Genomic DNA, 22,381 nt, shown 5'->3' with positions numbered 1-22,381 from the left:
GAAGTGTTTACAGGCGTGTGGCCCGTTGAAGTGTTTACAGGCGTGTGGCCCGTTGAAGTGTTTACAGGCGTGTGGCCCGTTGAAGTGTTTACAGGCGTGTGGCCCATTGAAGTGTTTACAGGCGTGTGGCCCGTTGAAGTGTTTACAGGCGTGTGTGTTTACAGGCGTGTGTGTTTACAGGCGTGTGGCCCGTTGAAGTGTTTACAGGCGTGTGGCCCGTTGTAGTGTTTACAGGCGTGTGGCCTGTTGTAGTGTTTACAGGCGTGTGGCCCGTTGAAGTGTTTACAGGCGTGTGTGTTTACAGGCGTGTGGCCCGTTGAAGTGTTTACAGGCGTGTGGCCCGTTGAAGTGTTTACAGCCGTGTGGCCCATTGAAGTGTTTACAGGCGTGTGTGTTTACAGGCGTGTGGCCCGTTGAAGTGTTTACAGGCGTGTGTGTTTACAGGCGTGTGGCGTGTTGTAGTGTTTACAGGCGTGTGGCCCGTTGTAGTGTTTACAGGCGTGTGGCCCGTTGTAGTGTTTACAGGCGTGAGTGTTTACAGGCGTGTGGCCCGTTGAAGTGTTTACAGGCGTGTGGCCCGTTGTAGTGTTTACAGGCGTGTGGCCCGTTGTAGTGTTTACAGGCATGTGGCCCGTTGTAGTGTTTACATGCGTGTGGCCCGTTGAAGTGTTTACAGGCGTGTGTTTACAGGCGTGTGGCCCGTTGAAGTGTTTACAGGCGTGTGGCCCGTTGAAGTGTTTACAGGCGTGTGGCCCGTTGAAGTGTTTACAGGCGTGTGGCCCGTTGTAGTGTTTACAGGCGTGTGGCCCGTTGTAGTGTTTACAGGCGTGTGGCCCGTTGTAGTGTTTACAGGCGTGTGGCCCGTTGAAGTGTTTACATGCGTGTTGCCCGTTGAAGTGTTTACAGGCGTGTGTGTTTACAGGCGTGTGGCCCGTTGAAGTGTTTACAGGCGTGTGGCCCGTTGAAGTGTTTACAGGCGTGTGGCCCATTGAAGTGTTTACAGGCGTGTGGCCCGTTGTAGTGTTTACAGGCGTGTGGCCCGTTGTAGTGTTTACAGGCGTGTGGCCCGTTGTAGTGTTTACAGGCGTGTGGCCCGTTGAAGTGTTTACAGGCGTGTGGCCCGTTGAAGTGTTTACAGGCGTGTGGCCCGTTGAAGTGTTTACAGGCGTGTGGCCCGTTGAAGTGTTTACAGGCGTGTGGCCCGTTGTAGTGTTTACAGGCGTGTGGCCCGTTGTAGTGTTTACAGGCGTGTGGCCCGTTGTAGTGTTTACAGGCGTGTGGCCCGTTGTAGTGTTTACAGGCGTGTGGCCCGTTGAAGTGTTTACAGGTGTGTGGCCCGTTGAAGTGTTTACAGGCGTGTGTGTTTACAGGCGTTTGGCCTGTTGAAGTGTTTACAGGCGTGTGGCCCGTTGTAGTGTTTACAGGCGTGTGGCCCGTTGAAGTGTTTACAGGCGTGTGTGTTTACAGGCGTGTGGCCCGTTGTAGTGTTTACAGGCGTGTGGCCCGTTGTAGTGTTTACAGGCGTGTGTTTACAGGCGTGTGGCCCGTTGAAGTGTTTACAGGCGTGTGTGTTTACAGGCGTGTGGCCCGTTGTAGTGTTTACAGGCGTGTGGCCCGTTGAAGTGTTTACAGGCGTGTGGCCCGTTGAAGTGTTTACAGGCGTGTGGCCCGTTGTAGTGTTTACAGGCGTGTGGCCCGTTGTAGTGTTTACAGGCGTGGGGCCCGTTGTAGTGTTTACAGGCGTGTGGCCCGTTGAAGTGTTTACAGGCGTGTGGCCCGTTGAAGTGTTTACAGGCGTGTGGCCCGTTGTAGTGTTTACAGGCGTGTGGCCCGTTGAAGTGTTTACAGGCGTGTGGCCCGTTGTAGTGTTTACAGGCGTGTGGCCCGTTGAAGTGTTTACAGGCGTGTGGCCCATTGTAGTGTTTACAGGCGTGTGGCCCGTTGAAGTGTTTACAGGCGTGTGGCCCGTTGAAGTGTTTACAGGCGTGTGGCCCGTTGAAGTGTTTACAGGCGTGTGGCCCGTTGAAGTGTGTACAGGCGTGTGGCCCGTTGAAGTGTGTACAGGCGTGTGGCCCGTTGAAGTGTTTACAGGCGTGTGGCCCGTTGAAGTGTTTACAGGCGTGTGGCCTGTTGTAGTGTTTACAGGCGTGTGTTTACAGGCGTGTGTTTACAGGCGTGTGGCCCGTTGAAGTGTTTACTGGCGTGTGGCCCATTGAAGTGTTTACAGGCGTGTGGCCCGTTAAAGTGTTTACAGGCGTGTGGCCCATTGAAGTGTTTACAGGCGTGTGGCCCGTTGAAGTGTTTACAGGCGTGTGTGTTTACAGGCGTGTAGGTTTACAGGCGTGTGGCCCGTTGAAGTGTTTACAGGCGTGTGGCCCGTTGTAGTGTTTACAGGCGTGTGGCCTGTTGTAGTGTTTACAGGCGTGTGGCCCGTTGAAGTGTTTACAGGCGTCTGTGTTTACAGGCGTGTGGCCCGTTGAAGTGTTTACAGGCGTGTGGCCCGTTGAAGTGTTTACAGCCGTGTGGCCCATTGAAGTGTTTACAGGCGTGTGTTTACAGGCGTGTGGCCCGTTGAAGTGTTTACAGGCGTGTGTGTTTACAGGCGTGTGGCCCGTTGTAGTGTTTACAGGCGTGTGGCCCGTTGTAGTGTTTACAGGCGTGTGGCCCGTTGAAGTGTTTACAGGCGTAAGTGTTTACAGGCGTGTGGCCCGTTGAAGTGTTTACAGGCGTGTGGCCCGTTGTAGTTTTTACAGGCGTGTGGCCCGTTGTAGTGTTTACAGGCATGTGGCCCGTTGTAGTGTTTACATGCGTGTGGCCCGTTGAAGTGTTTACAGGCGTGTGTGTTTACAGGCGTGTGGCCCGTTGAAGTGTTTACAGGCGTGTGGCCCGTTGAAGTGTTTACAGGCGTGTGGCCCGTTGAAGTGTTTACAGGCGTGTGGCCCGTTGTAGTGTTTACAGGCGTGTGGCCCGTTGTAGTGTTTACAGGCGTGTGGCCCGTTGTAGTGTTTACAGGCGTGTGGCCCGTTGAAGTGTTTACAGGCGTGTGGCCCGTTGAAGTGTTTACATGCGTGTGGCCCGTTGAAGTGTTTACAGGCGTGTGTGTTTACAGGCGTGTGGCCTGTTGAAGTGTTTACATGCGTGTGGCCCGTTGTAGTGTTTACAGGCGTGTGTTTACAGGCGTGTGGCCCGTTGAAGTGTTTACTGGCGTGTGGCCCATTGAAGTGTTTACAGGCGTGTGGCCCGTTGTAGTGTTTACAGGCGTGTGGCCCGTTGTAGTGTTTACAGGCGTGTGGCCCGTTGAAGTGTTTACAGGCGTGTGGCCCGTTGAAGTGTTTACAGGCGTGTGGCCCGTTGAAGTGTTTACAGGCGTGTGGCCCGTTGAAGTGTTTACAGGCGTGTGGCCCGTTGAAGTGTTTACAGGCGTGTGGCCCGTTGAAGTGTTTACAGGCGTGTGGCCCGTTGTAGTGTTTACAGGCGTGTGGCCCGTTGTAGTGTTTACAGGCGTGTGGCCCGTTGTAGTGTTTACAGGCGTGTGGCCCGTTGAAGTGTTTACAGGTGTGTGGCCCGTTGAAGTGTTTACAGGCGTGTGTGTTTACAGGCGTTTGGCCTGTTGAAGTGTTTACAGGCGTGTGGCCCGTTGTAGTGTTTACAGGCGTGTGGCCCGTTGAAGTGTTTACAGGCGTGTGTGTTTACAGGCGTGTGGCCCGTTGTAGTGTTTACAGGCGTGTGTGTTTACAGGCGTGTGGCCCGTTGTAGTGTTTACAGGCGTGTGGCCCGTTGAAGTGTTTACAGGCGTGTGGCCCGTTGAAGTGTTTACAGGCGTGTGGCCCGTTGTAGTGTTTACAGGCGTGTGGCCCGTTGTAGTGTTTACAGGCGTGTGGCCCGTTGTAGTGTTTACAGGCGTGTGGCCCGTTGAAGTGTTTACAGGCGTGTGGCCCGTTGAAGTGTTTACAGGCGTGTGGCCCGTTGTAGTGTTTACAGGCGTGTGGCCCGTTGAAGTGTTTACAGGCGTGTGGCCCGTTGTAGTGTTTACAGGCGTGTGGCCCGTTGAAGTGTTTACAGGCGTGTGGCCCATTGTAGTGTTTACAGGCGTGTGGCCCGTTGAAGTGTTTACAGGCGTGTGGCCCGTTGAAGTGTTTACAGGCGTGTGGCCCGTTGAAGTGTTTACAGGCGTGTGGCCCGTTGAAGTGTTTACAGGCGTGTGGCCTGTTGTAGTGTTTACAGGCGTGTGTTTACAGGCGTGTGGCCCGTTGAAGTGTTTACTGGCGTGTGGCCCGTTGTAGTGTTTACAGGCGTGTGGCCCGTTGTAGTGTTTACAGGCGTGTGGCCCGTTGAAGTGTTTACAGGTGTGTGGCCCGTTAAGGTGTTTACAGGCGTGTGGCCCGTTGTAGTGTTTACAGGCGTGTGGCCCGTTGAAGTGTTTACAGGCGTGTGGCCCGTTGAAGTGTTTACAGGCGTGTGGCCCGTTGTAGTGTTTACAGGTGTGTGGCCCGTTGAAGTGTTTACAGGCATGTGGCCTGTTGTAGTGTTTACAGGCGTGTGTTTACAGGCGTGTGGCCCGTTGAAGTGTTTACAGGCGTGTGTGTTTACAGGCGTGTGGCCCGTTGAAGTGTTTAAAGGCGTGTGTGTTTACAGGCATGTGGCCCGTTGAAGTGTTTACAGGCGAGTGGCCCGTTGAAGTGTTTACAGGCGTGTGGCCCGTTGTAGTGTTTACAGGCGTGTGGCCCGTTGTAGTGTTTACAGGCGTGTGGCCCGTTGTAGTGTTTACAGGCGTGTGGCCCGTTGTAGTGTTTACAGGCGTGTGGCCCGTTGTATTTTTTACAGGCGTGTGGCCCGTTGTAGTGTTTACAGAAGTGTGGCCCATTGTAGTGTTTACAGGCGTGTGTTTACAGGCATGTGGCCCGTTGAAGTGTTTACAGGCGTGTGGCTTATTGTAGTGTTTACAGGCGTGTGGCCCATTGAAGTGTTTACAGGGGTGTGGCCCGTTGTAGTGTTTACAGGCGTGTGGCCCGTTGAAGTGTTTACAGGCGTGTGGCCCATTGAAGTGTTTACAGGGGTGTGGCCCGTTGAAGTGTTTACAGGCGTGTGGCCCGTTGAAGTGTGTACAGGCGTGTGGCCCGTTGAAGTGTTTACAGGCGTGTGGCCCGTTGTAGTGTTTACAGGCGTGTGGCCCGTTGAAGTGTTTACAGGCGTGTTGCTCGTTGAAGTGTTTACAGGCGTGTGGCTCGTTGAAGTGTTTACAGGCGTGTGGCCCGTTGAAGTGTTTACAGGCGTGTGGCCCGTTGTAGTGTTTACAGGTGTGTGGCCCTTTGAAATTTTTACAGGCGTGTGGCCTGTTGTAGTGTTTACAGGCGTGTGTTTACAGGCGTGTGGCCCGTTGAAGTGTTTACAGGCGTGTGTGTTTACAGGCGTGTGGCCCGTTGTAGTGTTTACAGGCGTGTGGCCCGTTGTAGTGTTTACAGGCGTGTGGCCCGTTGAAGTGTTTACAGGTGTGTGGCCCGTTGAAGTGTTTACAGGTGTGTGGCCCGTTGAAGTGTTTACAGGCGTGTGAGTTTACAGGCGTGTGGCCCGTTGAAGTGTTTACAGGCGTGTGGCCCGTTGAAGTGTTTACAGGCGTGTGGCCCGTTGTAGTGTTTACAGGTGTGTGGCCCGTTGTAGTGTTTACAGGCGTGTGGCCTGTTGTAGTGTTTACAGGCGTGTGTTTACAGGCGTGTGGCCCGTTGAAGTGTTTACAGGCGTGTGGCCCGTTGAAGTGTTTACAGGCGTGTGGCCCGTTGAAGTCTTTACAGGCGTGTGGCCCATTGTGGTGTTTACAGGCGTGTGGCCCATTGTAGTGTTTACAGGCGTGTGGCCCGTTGAAGCGTTTACAGGCGTGTGACCCGTTGAAGTGTTTACAGGCGTGTGGCTTGTTATAGTGTTTACAGGCATGTGGCCTATTGTAGTGTTTACAGGGGTGTGGCCCATTGTAGTGTTTACAGGCGTGTGGCTTGTTATAGTGTTTACAGGTGTGTGGCCTATTGTAGTGTTTACAGGGGTGTGACCCGTTGTGGTGTTTACAGGCGTGTGGCCCGTTGTAGTGTTTACAGGCGTGTGGCCCGTTGTAGTGTTTACAGGCGTGTGGCCCGTTGTAGTGTTTACAGGCGTGTGGCCCGTTGTAGTGTTTACAGGCATGTGGCCCGTTGAAGTGTTTACAGGCGAGTGGCCCGTTGAAGTGTTTACAGGCGTGTGGCCCGTTGTAGTGTTTACAGGCGTGTGGCCCGTTGTAGTGTTTACAGGCGTGTGGCCCGTTGTAGTGTTTACAGGCGTGTGGCCCGTTGTAGTGTTTACAGGCGTGTGGCCCGTTGTATTTTTTACAGGCGTGTGGCCCGTTGTAGTGTTTACAGAAGTGTGGCCCATTGTAGTGTTTACAGGCGTGTGTGTTTACAGGCATGTGGCCCGTTGAAGTGTTTACAGGCATGTGTGTTTACAGGCATGTGGCCCGTTGAAGTGTTTACAGGCGTGTGGCCCGTTGTAGTGTTAACAGGCGTGTGGCCCGTTGTAGTGTTTACAGGCGTGTGGCCCGTTGTAGTGTTTACAGGCGTGTGGCCCGTTGTAGTGTTTACAGGCGTGTGGCCCATTGTATTTTTTACAGGCGTGTGGCCCGTTGTAGTGTTTACAGAAGTGTGGCCCATTGTAGTGTTTACAGGCGTGTGGCTTATTGTAGTGTTTACAGGCGTGTGGCCCGTTGAAGTGTTTACAGGCGTGTGGCCCGTTGAAGTGTTTACAGGCGTGTGGCCCGTTGAAGTCTTTACAGGCGTGTGGCCCATTGTGGTGTTTACAGGCGTGTGGCCCATTGTAGTGTTTACAGGCGTGTGGCCCGTTGAAGCGTTTACAGGCGTGTGGCCCGTTGAAGTGTTTACAGGCGTGTGGCTTGTTATAGTGTTTACAGGCATGTGGCCTATTGTAGTGTTTACAGGGGTGTGGCCCATTGTAGTGTTTACAGGCGTGTGGCTTGTTATAGTGTTTACAGGCATGTGGCCTATTGTAGTGTTTACAGGGGTGTGACCCGTTGTGGTGTTTACAGGCGTGTGGCCCGTTGTAGTGTTTACAGGCGTGTGGCCCGTTGTAGTGTTTACAGGCGTGTGGCCCGTTGTAGTGTTTACAGGCGTGTGGCCCGTTGTAGTGTTTACAGGCGTGTGGCCCGTTGAAGTGTTTACAGGCGTGTGGCCCGTTGAAGTGTTTACAGGCGTGTGGCCCGTTGAGGTGTTTACAGGCGTGTGGCCCGTTGTGGTGTTTACAGGCGTGTTGGCCCGTTGAAGTGTTTACAGGCGTGTGGCCCGTTGAAGTGTTTACAGGCGTGTGGCCCGTTGAAGTGTTTACAGGCGTGTGGCCCGTTGTAGTGTTTACAGGCGTGTGGCCCGTTGTAGTGTTTACAGGCGTGTGGCCCGTTGAAGCGTTTACAGGCGTGTGGCCTGTTGTAGCGTTTACAGGCGTGTGGCCTGTTGTAGCGTTTACAGGCGTGTGGCCCGTTGAAGCGTTTACAGGCGTGTGGCCTATTGTAGCGTTTACAGGCGTGTGGCCCGTTATGGTGTTTACAGGCGTGTGGCCCGTTGTGGTGTTTACAGGCATGTGGCCCGTTGAAGTGTTTACAGGCGTGTGGCCCGTTGTAGTGTTTACAGGCGTGTGGCCCGTTGTAGTGTTTACAGGCGTGTGGCCCGTTGTAGTGTTTACAGGCGTGTGGCCCATTGTATTTTTTACAGGCGTGTGGCCCGTTGTAGTGTTTACAGAAGTGTGGCCCATTGTAGTGTTTACAGGCGTGTGGCCCGATGAGGTGTTTACAGGCGTGTGGCCCGTTGTGGTGTATACAGCCGTTTGGCCCGTTGAAGTGTTTACAGGCGTGTGGCCCGTTGAAGTGTTTACAGGCGTGTGGCCCGTTGTAGTGTTTACAGGCGTGTGGCCCGTTGTAGTGTTTACAGGCGTGTGGCCCGTTGTAGTGTTTACAGGCGTGTGGCCCGTTGAAGTGTTTACAGGCGTGTGGCCCGTTGTAGTGTTTACAGGCGTGTGGCCCGTTGAAGTGTTTACAGGCGTGTGGCCCGTTGAAGTGTTTACAGGCGTGTGGCCCGTTGTAGTGTTTACAGGCGTGTGGCCCGTTGAAGTGTTTACAGGCGTGTGGCCCGTTGTAGTGTTTACAGGCGTGTGGCCCGTTGTAGTGTTTACAGGCGTGTGGCCCGTTGTAGTGTTTACAGGCGTGTGGCCCGTTGTAGTGTTTACAGGCGTGTGGCCCGTTGTAGTGTTTACAGGCGTGTGGCCCATTGTATTTTTTACAGGCGTGTGGCCCGTTGTAGTGTTTACAGAAGTGTGGCCCATTGTAGTGTTTACAGGCGTGTGGCCCGATGAGGTGTTTACAGGCGTGTGGCCCGTTGTGGTGTATACAGCCGTTTGGCCCGTTGAAGTGTTTACAGGCGTGTGGCCCGTTGTAGTGTTTACAGGCGTGTGGCCCGTTGAAGTGTTTACAGGCGTGTGGCCCGTTGAAGTGTTTACAGGCGTGTGGCCCGTTGTAGTGTTTACAGGCGTGTGGCCCGTTGAAGTGTTTACAGGCGTGTGGCCCGTTGAAGTGTTTACAGGCGTGTGGCCCGTTGAAGTGTTTACAGGCGTGTGGCCCGTTGAAGTGTTTACAGGCGTGTGGCCCGTTGAAGTGTTTACAGGCGTGTGGCCCGTTGAAGTGTTTACAGGCGTGTGGCCCGTTGAAGTGTTTACAGGCGTGTGGCCCGTTGAAGTGTTTACAGGCGTGTGGCCCGTTGAAGTGTTTACAGGCGTGTGGCCCGTTGAAGTGTTTACAGGCGTGTGGCCCGTTGAAGTGTTTACAGGCGTGTGGCCCGTTGAAGTGTTTACAGGCGTGTGGCCCGTTGAAGTGTTTACAGGCGTGTGGCCCGTTGAAGTGTTTACAGGTGTGTGGCCCGTTGAAGTGTTTACAGGCGTGTGGCCCGTTGAGGTGTTTACAGGCATGTTGGCCCGTTGAAGTGTTTACAGGCGTGTGGCCCGTTGAGGTGTTTACAGGCATGTTGGCCCGTTGAAGTGTTTACAGGCGTGTGGCTTACTGTGGTGTTTACAGGCGTGTGGCCCGTTGTAGTGTTTAAAGGCGTGTGGCCTATTGAGGTGTACCTTAATGTGATGGTTAGCTCCAGACTGCAGGTCCGGAAGGGCAGGTGATTCCTCAGCGGCTCCGCCTGGCTTCTCCATCCCAGTGCAGGTGTAATCCAGCCCCTGTGTGGGCGGAGTGAAGAAGGCTGAGACACTCATGTCCACGGGCTGCGGGCTGAACTCAATACCCTCGAGGGTGAACTCGCTCTGGTCAGAGGCCGCCGGAGAGGGCCTGAGCTCGGGCTGATGGTGTAGCGGTGGAGGATTGAGCAGAGGATTTAACGGAGGATTTGGTGGAGGATTGAGCGGAGGATTGGGCGGAGGATTGAGCGGAGCATTGAGCGGAGGATTTGGTGGAGCATTGGGCGGAGGATTGAGCGGAGGATTGAGCGGAGGATTGAGCGGAGGATTGAGCGGAGCATTGAGCGGAGCATTGAGCGGAGGATTGAGCGGAGGATTGAGCGGAGGATTGAGCGGAGCATTGAGCGGAGCATTGAGCGGAGGATTTGGTGGAGCATTGGCCAGAGGATTGAGCTGAGGATTGGGCTCCGACTGCTGAGCTAGAGGCACATGGGTCGGGATGCTGCGAGCCATGGCCGGGGGAAGAGGAACCGGGTTTGAGTTCTGCTCGATGCGGGTCTGAGCGGGCCGGGACAGCACATGCTGAGGTCCTCGCGTCACCATTACAGGAACATTGACTTTATAGAAATGCCCTGAAGGTGAGAAAGAAAGAGGGAAGAACATTACTGATGGCATTATTCCATCAACACATCAAGTGGTCGGGATTGGGGATTCAAAAGTCTTAAAGGGGTACTTCAGCACTGGGAAGATGAATCTGTATTTAAACTGGGTCATTAATGTAGAAGAAATGTGCAATTATTTTTTTATTTGTTGCCTTCTAGACTGAGAAAAAGAGAAAATGTATTTGTCTCATGGGGATGAAAGATAACAATTCCCAGAATGCTTTACTGCCCTGTGAGGCCACTCCCAAAGCCACCGCTACTAGATTACTGGATCACTTTCACCTTCCCACCGCATTCATCTTCATAAAATCAGTTTAGTTAAAGAACAGACACTACAATTAAAAACTGAACGTGTGTGTTCAATATAATGTGATTGAGCCGCTGAGGGAGTGTCACTGCACAATCGCTGCAGGAGTCAGATTACACTCACTGTGATGAATGAGCTGATGAGCTCTCGTGATGAGAGCGAGAGGTAAACGCGACCGCACTACATTATCATATTCAGTCTGGAGAGTTTTCAGTTCATGCCTTTGGAAGCTTAACTTTCATAGGAATAAATTTGAGAATTTGAAACACTTACATTGCCAGGCATAGCTCCGTTAACATGAATGCTGAGAGTGTGATCTCCATCCCCCATGCGTGGGTTGAAAACATGCAGAAATGGCTCCTTCTGCTGGCTGTATTCTTTAGCCTTTGGCCAAAAATTCCTCCGATGATGCAAATTGACTATATTTTTGTCATCTGAGGATTTTTTTCCAGAAATAGAATGCGCAAATCTCTCGTCTCAGGGGGATATGGGGGGGGGGGGGGGGGGGGGGGCACAATAATTTGAATATACTCCAGGGTTTCTACTGATACAAAGCCATATGCTAATCGCTGAAGTAACCCTTTAAGACAGTCAATGTGCTGTACATAAACATAAAACAAAAATACAAATTAAAGCTGCAAGCAGCGATGAAAGGGCCCTCGCACCGGGGAGCGACACGCGTATAAGTGGGTCAATATGGGAGAAATATGGCAAAGTCAATTCAATGTGCCACATTTCCTTCTGCCAGAAGGTGGCGCTTTAACTATAACTGAATTTTGGCATGTAGATGTCTTCAGGACAGGACTATTATTAAACATGTGAAGTTTGGGGCAGATCAGAGATTGCATGCTTGAGTTACAACAGCTTCCTCTTTCATGGCGAAATATCGAACTTTGTGAGGCCGCCACGAACACGCCCTTCAGGGAAAACTCTAGATCTTCACATTGTAACGTCGTAAAGGCCTTTAGATTAGACTGACCAAAAAAGATGTTGCTCTGGTTAAATCTCTAGGGGGAGTTTGTTAAAGTACAAGGTCTGGAAATGGCAAAAACTGCAACATTTTGGCAGAGAAATTAAAATATCTCACTTCCTGTAGGGTTTTCATGATTTGCAGCCAGGGTGTTTTTGTAGGTATTGGGCTGTTACATGTGTCTACTGAATTTCATACTCATACCTGAAACGTTGCTTGAACGGCGCTTAATTCAAGTTTTGTAGGTGACACTATCGAGCCATTTTGCCATGCCTAATTCTGAAACCCATATCAGACGTTTTAGCACTTCAGATGTGTGTGCAAAGCTTCATGAGTTTTCAAGCATCGTTAGGCCCTCAAATGCGATTCATTAGGGAGAATAATAATAATAGGCTGAGCAATTACAGAAGGGTCCTCACACCATCGGTGCTCAGGTATGGAGCCAGAATAGTCTCAAATATAATACATTTACAAAACAAAATTCATAAATGCATAGCACAATTCACATTTGTAAAATCTGATTCGTAAATTCAAAACACGATTCATAAATGCACAAGTAAAAGCATAAATATTTCCCCAAATGCTCAGACAAATGCATCTTACCTAAATAAATGTAAAATCTTTACACAAATATGTATATATCAAGTTCTTGAATTAATTTCCATCACACATTTATGAAAGATGTTGCATGCATTTATGGATCGTTGAATCTGCATTTGCGAATCGTCACACGTGCATGGACTGCATTGCATTTGTGTGTGGGATTTTTGAGACCTTCCTGGCAGGTTATGGTTCGTAAATATCTTTTTTTGGAGGACGTTCTGTTTAGCCAATCGTGGTGAGCTTTTAATCCACCAATCAAAACGCTCCTTACTGATCAGACTCAAGAAGCTCACTGCTGCCCTTGTTCTGTGCATTCTTTCATGATCGTTTGTTTCACGACCTTTGTGTAAAGACGTTTTAATGGGTACTCTTATTCTAGCACCTGATTAAAATTTCTACAAAATTATGATTTATATTGTTCGCACAAAATACAGCTACCCGGTTAGCCTACGATCACCATGGAAATGGGGCGGCAGCTCGTCTGACAAGCAGCAGCACGTCACTGTTGTTCTCACCTTAGGTAAGTTTAGTCCCTAAAATTACACAGATAATACACACACCTGTTCCTGACACTTTCTTGCAAGCTTCTGTTAAATATTTACTTTAGAGAAATGGTTTAGTGTCTTCGGAAAAAGTCTGTTAGAGTCAACCATTAAGTTAACGTTAAATATAAGTAATGTTAGGCTAACGTTAGCCTTGCGTTATTAGGAAGTTTGGGCTCTTAATCACATATTATCTGTAGATAAGAGGTTTTGATAGCTTTGCTGGCAATGTGTCATGAATGGAAGTAATGTTTATCTAATTATTTAACCTAAAAGTTTTCACTGTTAATCGGTGACGTCACTCACACAAAGCGTGAAAATGGGCTGAAACGATTTCAGACACGTTTTGATCTTTCATAGTGAACCAGTATTGACAATGTATATCACCATGCATCTGTAAAACCTAAACGTAAATTCTGGTATCTTAAGATATTATATTGTATATCCTGTATATTATTTTTTCCCCTGCATTTTCACCTATGCTCTAGTTTATTTAATTCTAATAAACCTGACATTGTATACCACATATTGTTGGCTCTGTAAGAAATTGTTTATGTTCCACTGTTCTATGCTGATGGCTGTGCAGAGAACATCCTTGAGGCGATATGAACCATCTGACTAGTAAGTACAATCTCAGATTCCTGTAAATACAATCTCAGATTCCTGTGTGTGTATATTATGATACAATAAATGTTGATAGTTCTATTAAATGAAATTGTGAAATATTCATTAAGTGACTCTGAGAGCAGCTCTGCAGACAGGGAGACAGTAGACACTGAAATCATCACAAGCAGAGTTAGTTTTGAGAGTTATTTATTGTTGTATTATAAAGTTGTCTGAATGACTAAAAGACAAAATTTCAGTCCGGCAGAATTTTCTGCACACTTCACCACCGAGGCTAAATGAGCATTGTGAATGTACAAATCTCACGTTATATTTATAACAATTCTTGTTGATGTTTGAATTGTATTTCAGGGCAGTTTGTGAAGACAGATTAACAAGAGATGTTGTGACAACCTGGACAGAAGTCGGTTCTAGATCCACCTTCCGGACCAGACTTCACTCTCATATTTATTGCTGTCTAATGGTGTATTATATGTCCTCTGCAGAATTAGGTGCATGCAGATATTACTCGGGAACATGACTAAACTTTGTTTGCTATAATACATCTATTAAGTGCACCAGTGAAACATAATTTTCCCCCCACATTTGCTTGTATATCTATATCTTTGTCATAGTATTCTTGTAGTGGTAAAGGGGTTTTCAGATGACAGAAGTCAACGTTAGTCAATACAATGATCTCTATGAAATGAAGCACCAGATTTCCGGTGTTTTCCAAAATCTGTGTCCGACCAAATCATGTGACCCTAGTTGGCGCTATATTGAGCAAATCCAACCTACTACTAAACCTATTCCTAATCCTAACCTTATAACTAGGGTCACAGAATTAGCTACTACAACAGAATGAATCTACAGAGCATGACATGCAGGGAAAATAGTAGGCTAAATGTATTAATCTAGGGGATGAATTAGTAAATCGTAGGCACAATTTACTTTTTTGTCTTGCACGTCGTGTGCGGTGCTCTGTATGGATCAGCATTGAATGGAATGGTTTACTAACCTACTAACTCATTAGAAGAGCCCTTGCTGCCACCTACTGGCATAACAATGTAACCTGCTATAAAAGTGCTGAAAAACAGCTAAAACACAGGCACATTAAAACAACAAATATTATTGATTCAACAATAACAGCCATTATACATTTTACTTTTACATTACATATTTAGATTGCAATTTAATTATTATAGTAATTACAGCAAACTAATTATTAACTAATTAATGATTGTAACTATTTCAAATGAGAAAATGTACATTTTAATGATGAAATGCATTTTTTTTCTGTTGTAACATAACATCTGTGCACTGAAATTGTTTTGTACTTTTCTATGTTATTATATTTAAATTTGCCAGCCATTGCATCATTTGCATGCGCTGTACTTTATTTGTACTATTTTGGCGTATTTTTATTTATCTGTATAGAATTTTTACTTATTCACCATTCACTTTTCTTTGGTTCAAAAAAGTAAATGGTGAATGTAAAGTAAATGGTGAATAAGGAAAATTATTATGCTTAATATTTCTATACGAGGTTAACATTAACACCTCCCTTTGTGTTCAGCAGAGAAAATTAGGTCATACAGGTTTAGATTAGGAATAACCCAAGGATGATTCTTTTTTTTTGTGAACTCTGTCATATTGCTTTTTATATTTTGTGAATAAATACAATGAGTGACTAAATTTGTGCAAAGTATGAATTATTAGGACTACATATGTTAATGTAGTTTAATAAAATGAGCAACAACCAGAGGTCAGCCCTAAAGGTAAGGTGAAATGTAAAAAGTGCTAGTAATAAGATGAATATTCAGATCTACACAAATATTGTAACCTGTGACTTGCCTATGACAAACTATAAAGAGATCTAAAAAGACCACTTAATATATTTCTCTTACACTAAGTCATTTTTCAAAGATAACATGAATAAACAGGGTATGCAACTTTGGTGAATAAGACAGCAGGCTAACCGGGTAGCTGTATTTTGTGCGAACAATATAAATCATAATTTTGTAGGAATTTTAATCAGGTGCTAGAATAAGAGTACCCATTAAAACGTCTTTACACAAAGGTCGTGAAACAACCGATCATGAAAGAATGCACAGAACAAGGGCAGGAGTGAGCTTCTTGAGTCTGATCAGTAAGGAGCGTTTTGATTGGTGGATTAAAAGCTCACCACGATTGGCTAAACAGAACGTCCTCCAAAAAAAGATATTTACGAACCCTAACCTGCCAGGAAGGTCTCAAAAATCCCACACACAAATGCAATGCAGTCCATGCACGTGTGACGATTCGCAAATGCAGATTCAACGATCCATAAATGCATGCAACATCTTTCATAAATGTGTGATGGAAATTAATTCAAGAACTTGATATATACATATTTGTGTAAAGATTTTACATTTATTTAGGTAAGATGCATTTGTCTGAGCATTTGGGGAAATATTTATGCTTTTACTTGTGCATTTATGAATCGTGTTTTGAATTTACGAATCAGATTTTACAAATGTGAATTGTGCTATGCATTAATGAATTTTGTTTTGTAAATGTATTATATTTGAGACTGTTCTGGCTCCATACTCAGGCCCTAATAAAACAAATAACAGACAATAAATCAGATAACATATCAGTATTAGCCACTTCAAACCAGCAGACTTCAGTTCCGGCAGTCCTTACACTACCGCCGGTCACCGCTGAGCTTTCACTAAAGCCCTTTATCACCCGTCCTGTCTGAAGTGAAGCGGTGTACAGTCCCAGCTCAACACTAACTCATGAACCCTAAAGGCTGTTTCCCACTGCAAGCATTAGCAGCGCTACAGCGTAACCACACCGTCACTGCTGATACAGACGGAACTAGGCCTGATTAATGACAGGGCCAAGATTAATGTGAGTGTCCTCGGTGCAGCTAGCAAAGCAAGGACATGTCATACTTCTGAAAAAGATCATGAGTAGAGCCTTTCACACACTGCCTTAGAAAGAGTCAATACGGCTAATAAAGTAATTTACAAATGAGATTGACCGGCAGAAACACACATCTCCAAGAACTGTCCCCTTATCAAAGTTTGATATGATGTTTGAAATTATGAAGGAAATTCACACAATAACTTAGAAAGGGTTTGTGGGCTTGGCACAGGAAAGGCTGAGCTGGCAAATGCGGGCGATGGGAATATTCCACCCATATGAGTTTCACTTTACAGTTTCTAAAACTCACCGTTTGCAGTTCCGCCGGGCCGAGCGAACGCAGACACACACGGAGGAGCGCCATATGAGCACGCTGGGCTCCGTCTGTGTCTTTACTAGGGCTGTGCAATATATCGAAATTATTGAATTATCGTAAATCTACATATCGCAATATGCATATCGCAGCAGCACGCAATAGCTGAAGGATTTTAATAGGCTACTTCAACATTGTGAAAAGTGTACATTTTAGGTTGACATTTAGCAGAGAATAGGCTGGGCACAGGACTGCTGCGTATGTGACTTGGTTGACGTTAAAAAACGTAATTAAATGCAATAACTTGTGAAAAATAACTCCTTAAAATCACGCACTGTCTGACACACACACACACCGAAACATTTATGTTAAAATTATATCAATTATATTTTTTTCTAAAACACTGCTGGACCCTTTCAGGAGTTGTAGCGATGCTTTCCTTTCCCAGGAAGAATAAAGACTAGCACTTAACTATCCAATTAAGTATTCTGTTTGTTTGTCTTAAAAAAATATATAGTTTGTGTACTGTGCTCGATTAACTGAGACTTCTTACACTAATAGCAATATTGTATCGCATATCGAATATCGCAGTATTTAACAAAGTATTGCATATCGCATGTCTTCAATATCGCACTGCCCTAGTCTTTACTGATCAAAAATACTTGTCGATCATTAGCAGCTTAAACCCAGCCCGAATGCTTCAGCATGAGTGCTGTGTGTGAGTCTCACCTGAGGCCGTCTGCAGCGTCACACCTGCGGGGATCTGGACCGGATACCTTATTCCAGGAGGCAGAGAGAACGTGGCCACAGAACCACAGCTGTTCTGAACCTCAACCAAACACACAAGAGAAGAAAAGCGCCACTTTAGAAGAGCGCCACTTTAGAAGAGCGCCACTTTAGAAGAGCGCCACTTTAGAAGAGCGCCACTTTAGAGGAGCACAGCTGTAGAGGAGCGCAGCTGTAGAGGAGCGCAGCTTTAGAGGAGCGCAGCTTTAGAGGAGCGCAGCTTTAGAGGAGCGCAGCTGTAGAGGAGCGCAGCTGTAGAGGAGCGCAGCTTTAGAGGAGCACAGCTTTAGAGGAGCACAGCTTTAGAGGAGCGCAGCTGTAGAGGAGCGCAGCTGTAGAGGAGCGCAGCTTTAGAGGAGCGCAGCTTTAGAGGAGCGCAGCTTTAGAGGAGCGCAGCTTTAGAGGAGCGCAGCTATAGAGGAGCGCAGCTTTAGAGGAGCGCAGCTGTAGAGGAGCGCAGCTGTAGAGGAGCGCAGCTTTAGAGGAGCGCAGCTTTAGAGGAGCGCAGCTTTAGAGGAGCGCAGCTTTAGAGGAGAGCAGCTTTAGAGGAGCGCAGCTTTAGAGGAGCGCAGCTTTAGAGGAGCGCAGCTATAGAGGAGCGCAGCTTTAGAGGAGCGCAGCTTTAGAGGAGCGCAGCTTTAGAGGAGCGCAGCTTTAGAGGAGCGCAGCTATAGAGGAGAGCAGCTTTAGAGGAGCGCAGCTATAGAGGAGCGCAGCTTTAGAGGAGCGCAGCTTTAGAGGAGCGCAGCTATAGAGGAGCGCAGCTATAGAGGAGAGCAGCTATAGAGGAGCGCAGCTTTAGAGGAGCGCAGCTTTAGAGGAGCGCAGCTATAGAGGAGAGCAGCTTTAGAGGAGCGCAGCTTTAGAGGAGCGCAGCTATAGAGGAGCGCAGCTTTAGAGGAGCGCAGCTTTAGAGGAGCGCAGCTATAGAGGAGCGCAGCTTTAGAGGAGCGCAGCTTTAGAGGAGCGCAGCTTTAGAGGAGCGCAGCTATAGAGGAGCGCAGCTATAGAGGAGCGCAGCTTTAGAGGAGCGCAGCTTTAGAGGAGCGCAGCTTTAGAGGAGCGCAGCTTTAGAGGAGCGCAGCTATAGAGGAGCGCAGCTTTAGAGGAGCGCAGCTTTAGAGGAGAGCAGCTTTAGAGGAGCGCAGCTTTAGAGGAGCGCAGCTTTAGAGGAGCGCAGCTTTAGAGGAGCGCAGCTTTAGAGGAGAGCAGCTTTAGAGGAGCGCAGCTTTAGAGGAGAGCAGCTTTAGAGGAGCGCAGCTTTAGAGGAGAGCAGCTTTAGAGGAGCGCAGCTTTAGAGGAGCGCAGCTTTAGAGGAGCGCAGCTTTAGAGGAGCGCAGCTATAGAGGAGCGCAGCTTTAGAGGAGCGCAGCTTTAGAGGAGCGCAGCTTTAGAGGAGCGCAGCTTTAGAGGAGCGCAGCTATAGAGGAGAGCAGCTTTAGAGGAGCGCAGCTATAGAGGAGCGCAGCTTTAGAGGAGCGCAGCTTTAGAGGAGCGCAGCTATAGAGGAGCGCAGCTATAGAGGAGAGCAGCTATAGAGGAGCGCAGCTTTAGAGGAGCGCAGCTTTAGAGGAGCGCAGCTATAGAGGAGAGCAGCTTTAGAGGAGCGCAGCTTTAGAGGAGCGCAGCTATAGAGGAGCGCAGCTTTAGAGGAGCGCAGCTTTAGAGGAGCGCAGCTATAGAGGAGCGCAGCTTTAGAGGAGCGCAGCTTTAGAGGAGCGCAGCTATAGAGGAGCGCAGCTATAGAGGAGAGCAGCTATAGAGGAGCGCAGCTTTAGAGGAGCGCAGCTTTAGAGGAGCGCAGCTATAGAGGAGAGCAGCTTTAGAGGAGCGCAGCTATAGAGGAGCGCAGCTTTAGAGGAGCGCAGCTTTAGAGGAGCGCAGCTATAGAGGAGCGCAGCTTTAGAGGAGCGCCGCTTTAGAGGAGCGCCGCTTTAGAGGAGAGCAGCTTTAGAGGAGAGCAGCTTTAGAGGAGCGCAGCTTTAGAGGAGAGCAGCTTTAGAGGAGAGCAGCTTTAGAGGAGCGCAGCTTTAGAGGAGAGCCGCTTTAGAGGAGCGCAGCTTTAGAGGAGCGCAGCTGTAGAGGAGCGCAGCTTTAGAGGAGCGCAGCTTTAGAGGAGCGCAGCTTTAGAGGAGCGCCGCTTTAGAGGAGAGCCGCTTTAGAGGAGAGCAGCTTTAGAGGAGCGCAGCTTTAGAGGAGCGCAGCTTTAGAGGAGAGCAGCTTTAGAGGAGCGCAGCTTTAGAGGAGCGCAGCTTTAGAGGAGAGCAGCTTTAGAGGAGCGCAGCTTTAGAGGAGCGCAGCTTTAGAGGAGAGCAGCTTTAGAGGAGCGCAGCTTTAGAGGAGAGCAGCTTTAGAGGAGAGCAGCTTTAGAGGAGCGCAGCTTTAGAGGAGCGCAGCTTTAGAGGAGCGCAGCTTTAGAGGAGCGCAGCTTTAGAGGAGCGCAGCTTTAGAGGAGAGCAGCTTTAGAGGAGCGCAGCTTTAGAGGAGCGCAGCTTTAGAGGAGAGCAGCTTTAGAGGAGCGCCGCTTTAGAGGAGCGCCGCTTTAGAGGAGCGCCGCTTTAGAGGAGCGCCGCTTTAGAGGAGCGCAGCTTTAGAGGAGCGCAGCTTTAGAGGAGCGCCGCTTTAGAGGAGCGCAGCTTTAGAGGAGCGCAGCTTTAGAGGAGCGCCGCTTTAGAGGAGCGCCGCTTTAGAGGAGCGCAGCTTTAGAGGAGAGCCGCTTTAGAGGAGAGCAGCTTTAGAGGAGCGCAGCTTTAGAGGAGCGCAGCTTTAGAGGAGCGCCGCTTTAGAGGAGCGCAGCTTTAGAGGAGCGCAGCTTTAGAGGAGCGCCGCTTTAGAGGAGCGCCGCTTTAGAGGAGCGCAGCTTTAGAGGAGCGCCGCTTTAGAGGAGCGCAGCTTTAGAGAAGCGCAGCTTTAGAGGAGAGCCGCTTTAGAGGAGCGCAGCTTTAGAGGAGCGCAGCTTTAGAGGAGCGCAGCTTTAGAGGAGCGCAGCTTTAGAGGAGCGCAGCTGTAGAGGAGCGCAGCTTTAGAGGAGCGCAGCTTTAGAGGAGAGCAGCTTTAGAGGAGCGCAGCTTTAGAGAAGCGCAGCTTTAGAGGAGCGCCGCTTTAGAGGAGAGCAGCTTTAGAGGAGCGCCGCTTTAGAGGAGCGCAGCTTAGCTTTAGAGGAGCGCCGCTTTAGAGGAGCACCGCTTTAGAGGAGAACAGCTTTAGAGGAGAGCAGCTTTAGAGGAGCGCAGCTTTAGAGGAGCGCAGCTTTAGAGGAGCGCCGCTTTAGAGGAGCGCCGCTTTAGAGGAGAGCAGCTTTAGAGGAGCGCCGCTTTAGAGGAGCGCCGCTTTAGAGGAGAGCAGCTTTAGAGGAGCGCCGCTTTAGAGGAGAGCAGCTTTAGAGGAGCGCAGCTTTAGAGGAGCGCCGCTTTAGAGGAGAGCAGCTTTAGAGGAGCGCCGCTTTAGAGGAGAGCAGCTTTAGAGGAGCGCAGCTTTAGAGGAGCGCCGCTTTAGAGGAGCGCCGCTTTAGAGGAGAGCAGCTTTAGAGGAGAGCAGCTTTAGAGGAGAGCAGCTTTAGAGGAGCGCCGCTTTAGAGGAGAGCAGCTTTAGAGGAGAGCAACTTTAGAGGAGAGCAACTTTAGAGGAGCGCCGCTTTAGAGGAGAGCAGCTTTAGAGGAGCGCAGCTTTAGAGGAGCGCCGCTTTAGAGGAGCGCCGCTTTAGAGGAGAGCCGCTTTAGAGGAGAGCCGCTTTAGAGGAGCGCAGCTTTAGAGGAGAGCCGCTTTAGAGGAGAGCCGCTTTAGAGGAGAGCAGCTTTAGAGGAGCGCCGCTTTAGAGGAGCGCAGCTTTAGAGGAGAGCAGCTTTAGAGGAGCGCCGCTTTAGAGGAGCGCAGCTTTAGAGGAGCGCAGCTTTAGAGGAGCGCAGCTTTAGAGGAGCGCAGCTTTAGAGGAGAGCCGCTTTAGAGGAGAGCCGCTTTAGAGGAGAGCCGCTTTAGAGGAGAGCCGCTTTAGAGGAGCGCAGCTTTAGAGGAGCGCAGCTTTAGAGGAGCGCAGCTTTAGAGGAGCGCCGCTTTAGAGGAGAGCCGCTTTAGAGGAGCGCAGCTTTAGAGGAGAGCAGCTTTAGAGGAGCGCCGCTTTAGAGGAGCGCAGCTTTAGAGGAGCGCAGCTTTAGAGGAGAGCCGCTTTAGAGGAGAGCAGCTTTAGAGGAGCGCAGCTTTAGAGGAGCGCAGCTTTAGAGGAGCGCAGCTTTAGAGGAGCGCCGCTTTAGAGGAGCGCCGCTTTAGAGGAGAGCCGCTTTAGAGGAGCGCAGCTTTAGAGGAGAGCAGCTTTAGAGGAGAGCAGCTTTAGAGGAGAGCCGCTTTAGAGGAGAGCAGCTTTAGAGGAGCGCAGCTTTAGAGGAGCGCAGCTTTAGAGGAGCGCAGCTTTAGAGGAGCGCAGCTTTAGAGGAGCGCCGCTTTAGAGGAGCGCAGCTTTAGAGGAGCGCCGCTTTAGAGGAGAGCAGCTTTAGAGGAGCGCAGCTTTAGAGGAGAGCAGCTTTAGAGGAGCGCAGCTTTAGAGGAGCGCCGCTTTAGAGGAGCGCAGCTTTAGAGGAGCGCCGCTTTAGAGGAGCGCCGCTTTAGAGGAGCACCGCTTTAGAGGAGAACAGCTTTAGAGGAGAGCAGCTTTAGAGGAGCGCAGCTTTAGAGAAGCGCAGCTTTAGAGGAGCGCCGCTTTAGAGGAGAGCAGCTTTAGAGGAGCGCCGCTTTAGAGGAGCGCAGCTTAGCTTTAGAGGAGCGCCGCTTTAGAGGAGCACCGCTTTAGAGGAGAACAGCTTTAGAGGAGCGCAGCTGTAGAGGAGCGCAGCTTTAGAGGAGCGCCGCTTTAGAGGAGCGCCGCTTTAGAGGAGAGCAGCTTTAGAGGAGCGCAGCTTTAGAGGAGCGCCGCTTTAGAGGAGAGCAGCTTTAGAGGAGCGCAGCTTTAGAGGAGAGCAGCTTTAGAGGAGAGCAGCTTTAGAGGAGAGCCGCTTTAGAGGAGAGCAGCTTTAGAGGAGCGCCGCTTTAGAGGAGAGCAGCTTTAGAGGAGCGCAGCTTTAGAGGAGAGCAGCTTTAGAGGAGAGCAGCTTTAGAGGAGAGCCGCTTTAGAGGAGAGCAGCTTTAGAGGAGAGCAGCTTTAGAGGAGCGCAGCTTTAGAGGAGCGCAGCTTTAGAGGAGCGCCGCTTTAGAGGAGCGCAGCTTTAGAGGAGAGCCGCTTTAGAGGAGAGCAGCTTTAGAGGAGCGCAGCTTTAGAGGAGCGCAGCTTTAGAGGAGAGCAGCTTTAGAGGAGCGCAGCTGTAGAGGAGAGCAGCTTTAGAGGAGAGCAGCTTTAGAGGAGCGCAGCTTTAGAGGAGAGCAGCTTTAGAGGAGCGCAGCTGTAGAGGAGAGCAGCTTTAGAGGAGCGCAGCTGTAGAGGAGCGCAGCTTTAGAGGAGCGCAGCTTTAGAGGAGCGCAGCTTTAGAGGAGAGCAGCTTTAGAGGAGCGCAGCTGTAG

General features: G+C 49.4%; 1 protein-coding gene across 1 annotated transcript in view; it reads right to left on the bottom strand.

Moving 5' to 3' along the window:
- Nucleotides 1–22,381, bottom strand: part of gtf2a1l (general transcription factor IIA, 1-like) — a 33,671-nt gene that overhangs the window by 5,425 nt on the left and 5,865 nt on the right. The window contains exons 5-6 of the mRNA XM_067421006.1: nt 16,841–16,940; nt 9,142–9,833 (exon numbers count right to left, since the gene is read on the bottom strand). Coding sequence (XP_067277107.1) covers nt 9,142–9,833; nt 16,841–16,940 — 792 coding nt within the window. The remainder of the gene's footprint in view (nt 1–9,141; nt 9,834–16,840; nt 16,941–22,381) is intronic.

This window comes from Pseudorasbora parva, chromosome 17, assembly GCF_024679245.1.
Source record: "Pseudorasbora parva isolate DD20220531a chromosome 17, ASM2467924v1, whole genome shotgun sequence".
NCBI lineage: Eukaryota > Metazoa > Chordata > Actinopteri > Cypriniformes > Gobionidae > Pseudorasbora > Pseudorasbora parva.
Note: the sequence above shows the minus strand (reverse complement) of the source record. Positions and strands in the feature narration are given on the sequence as shown.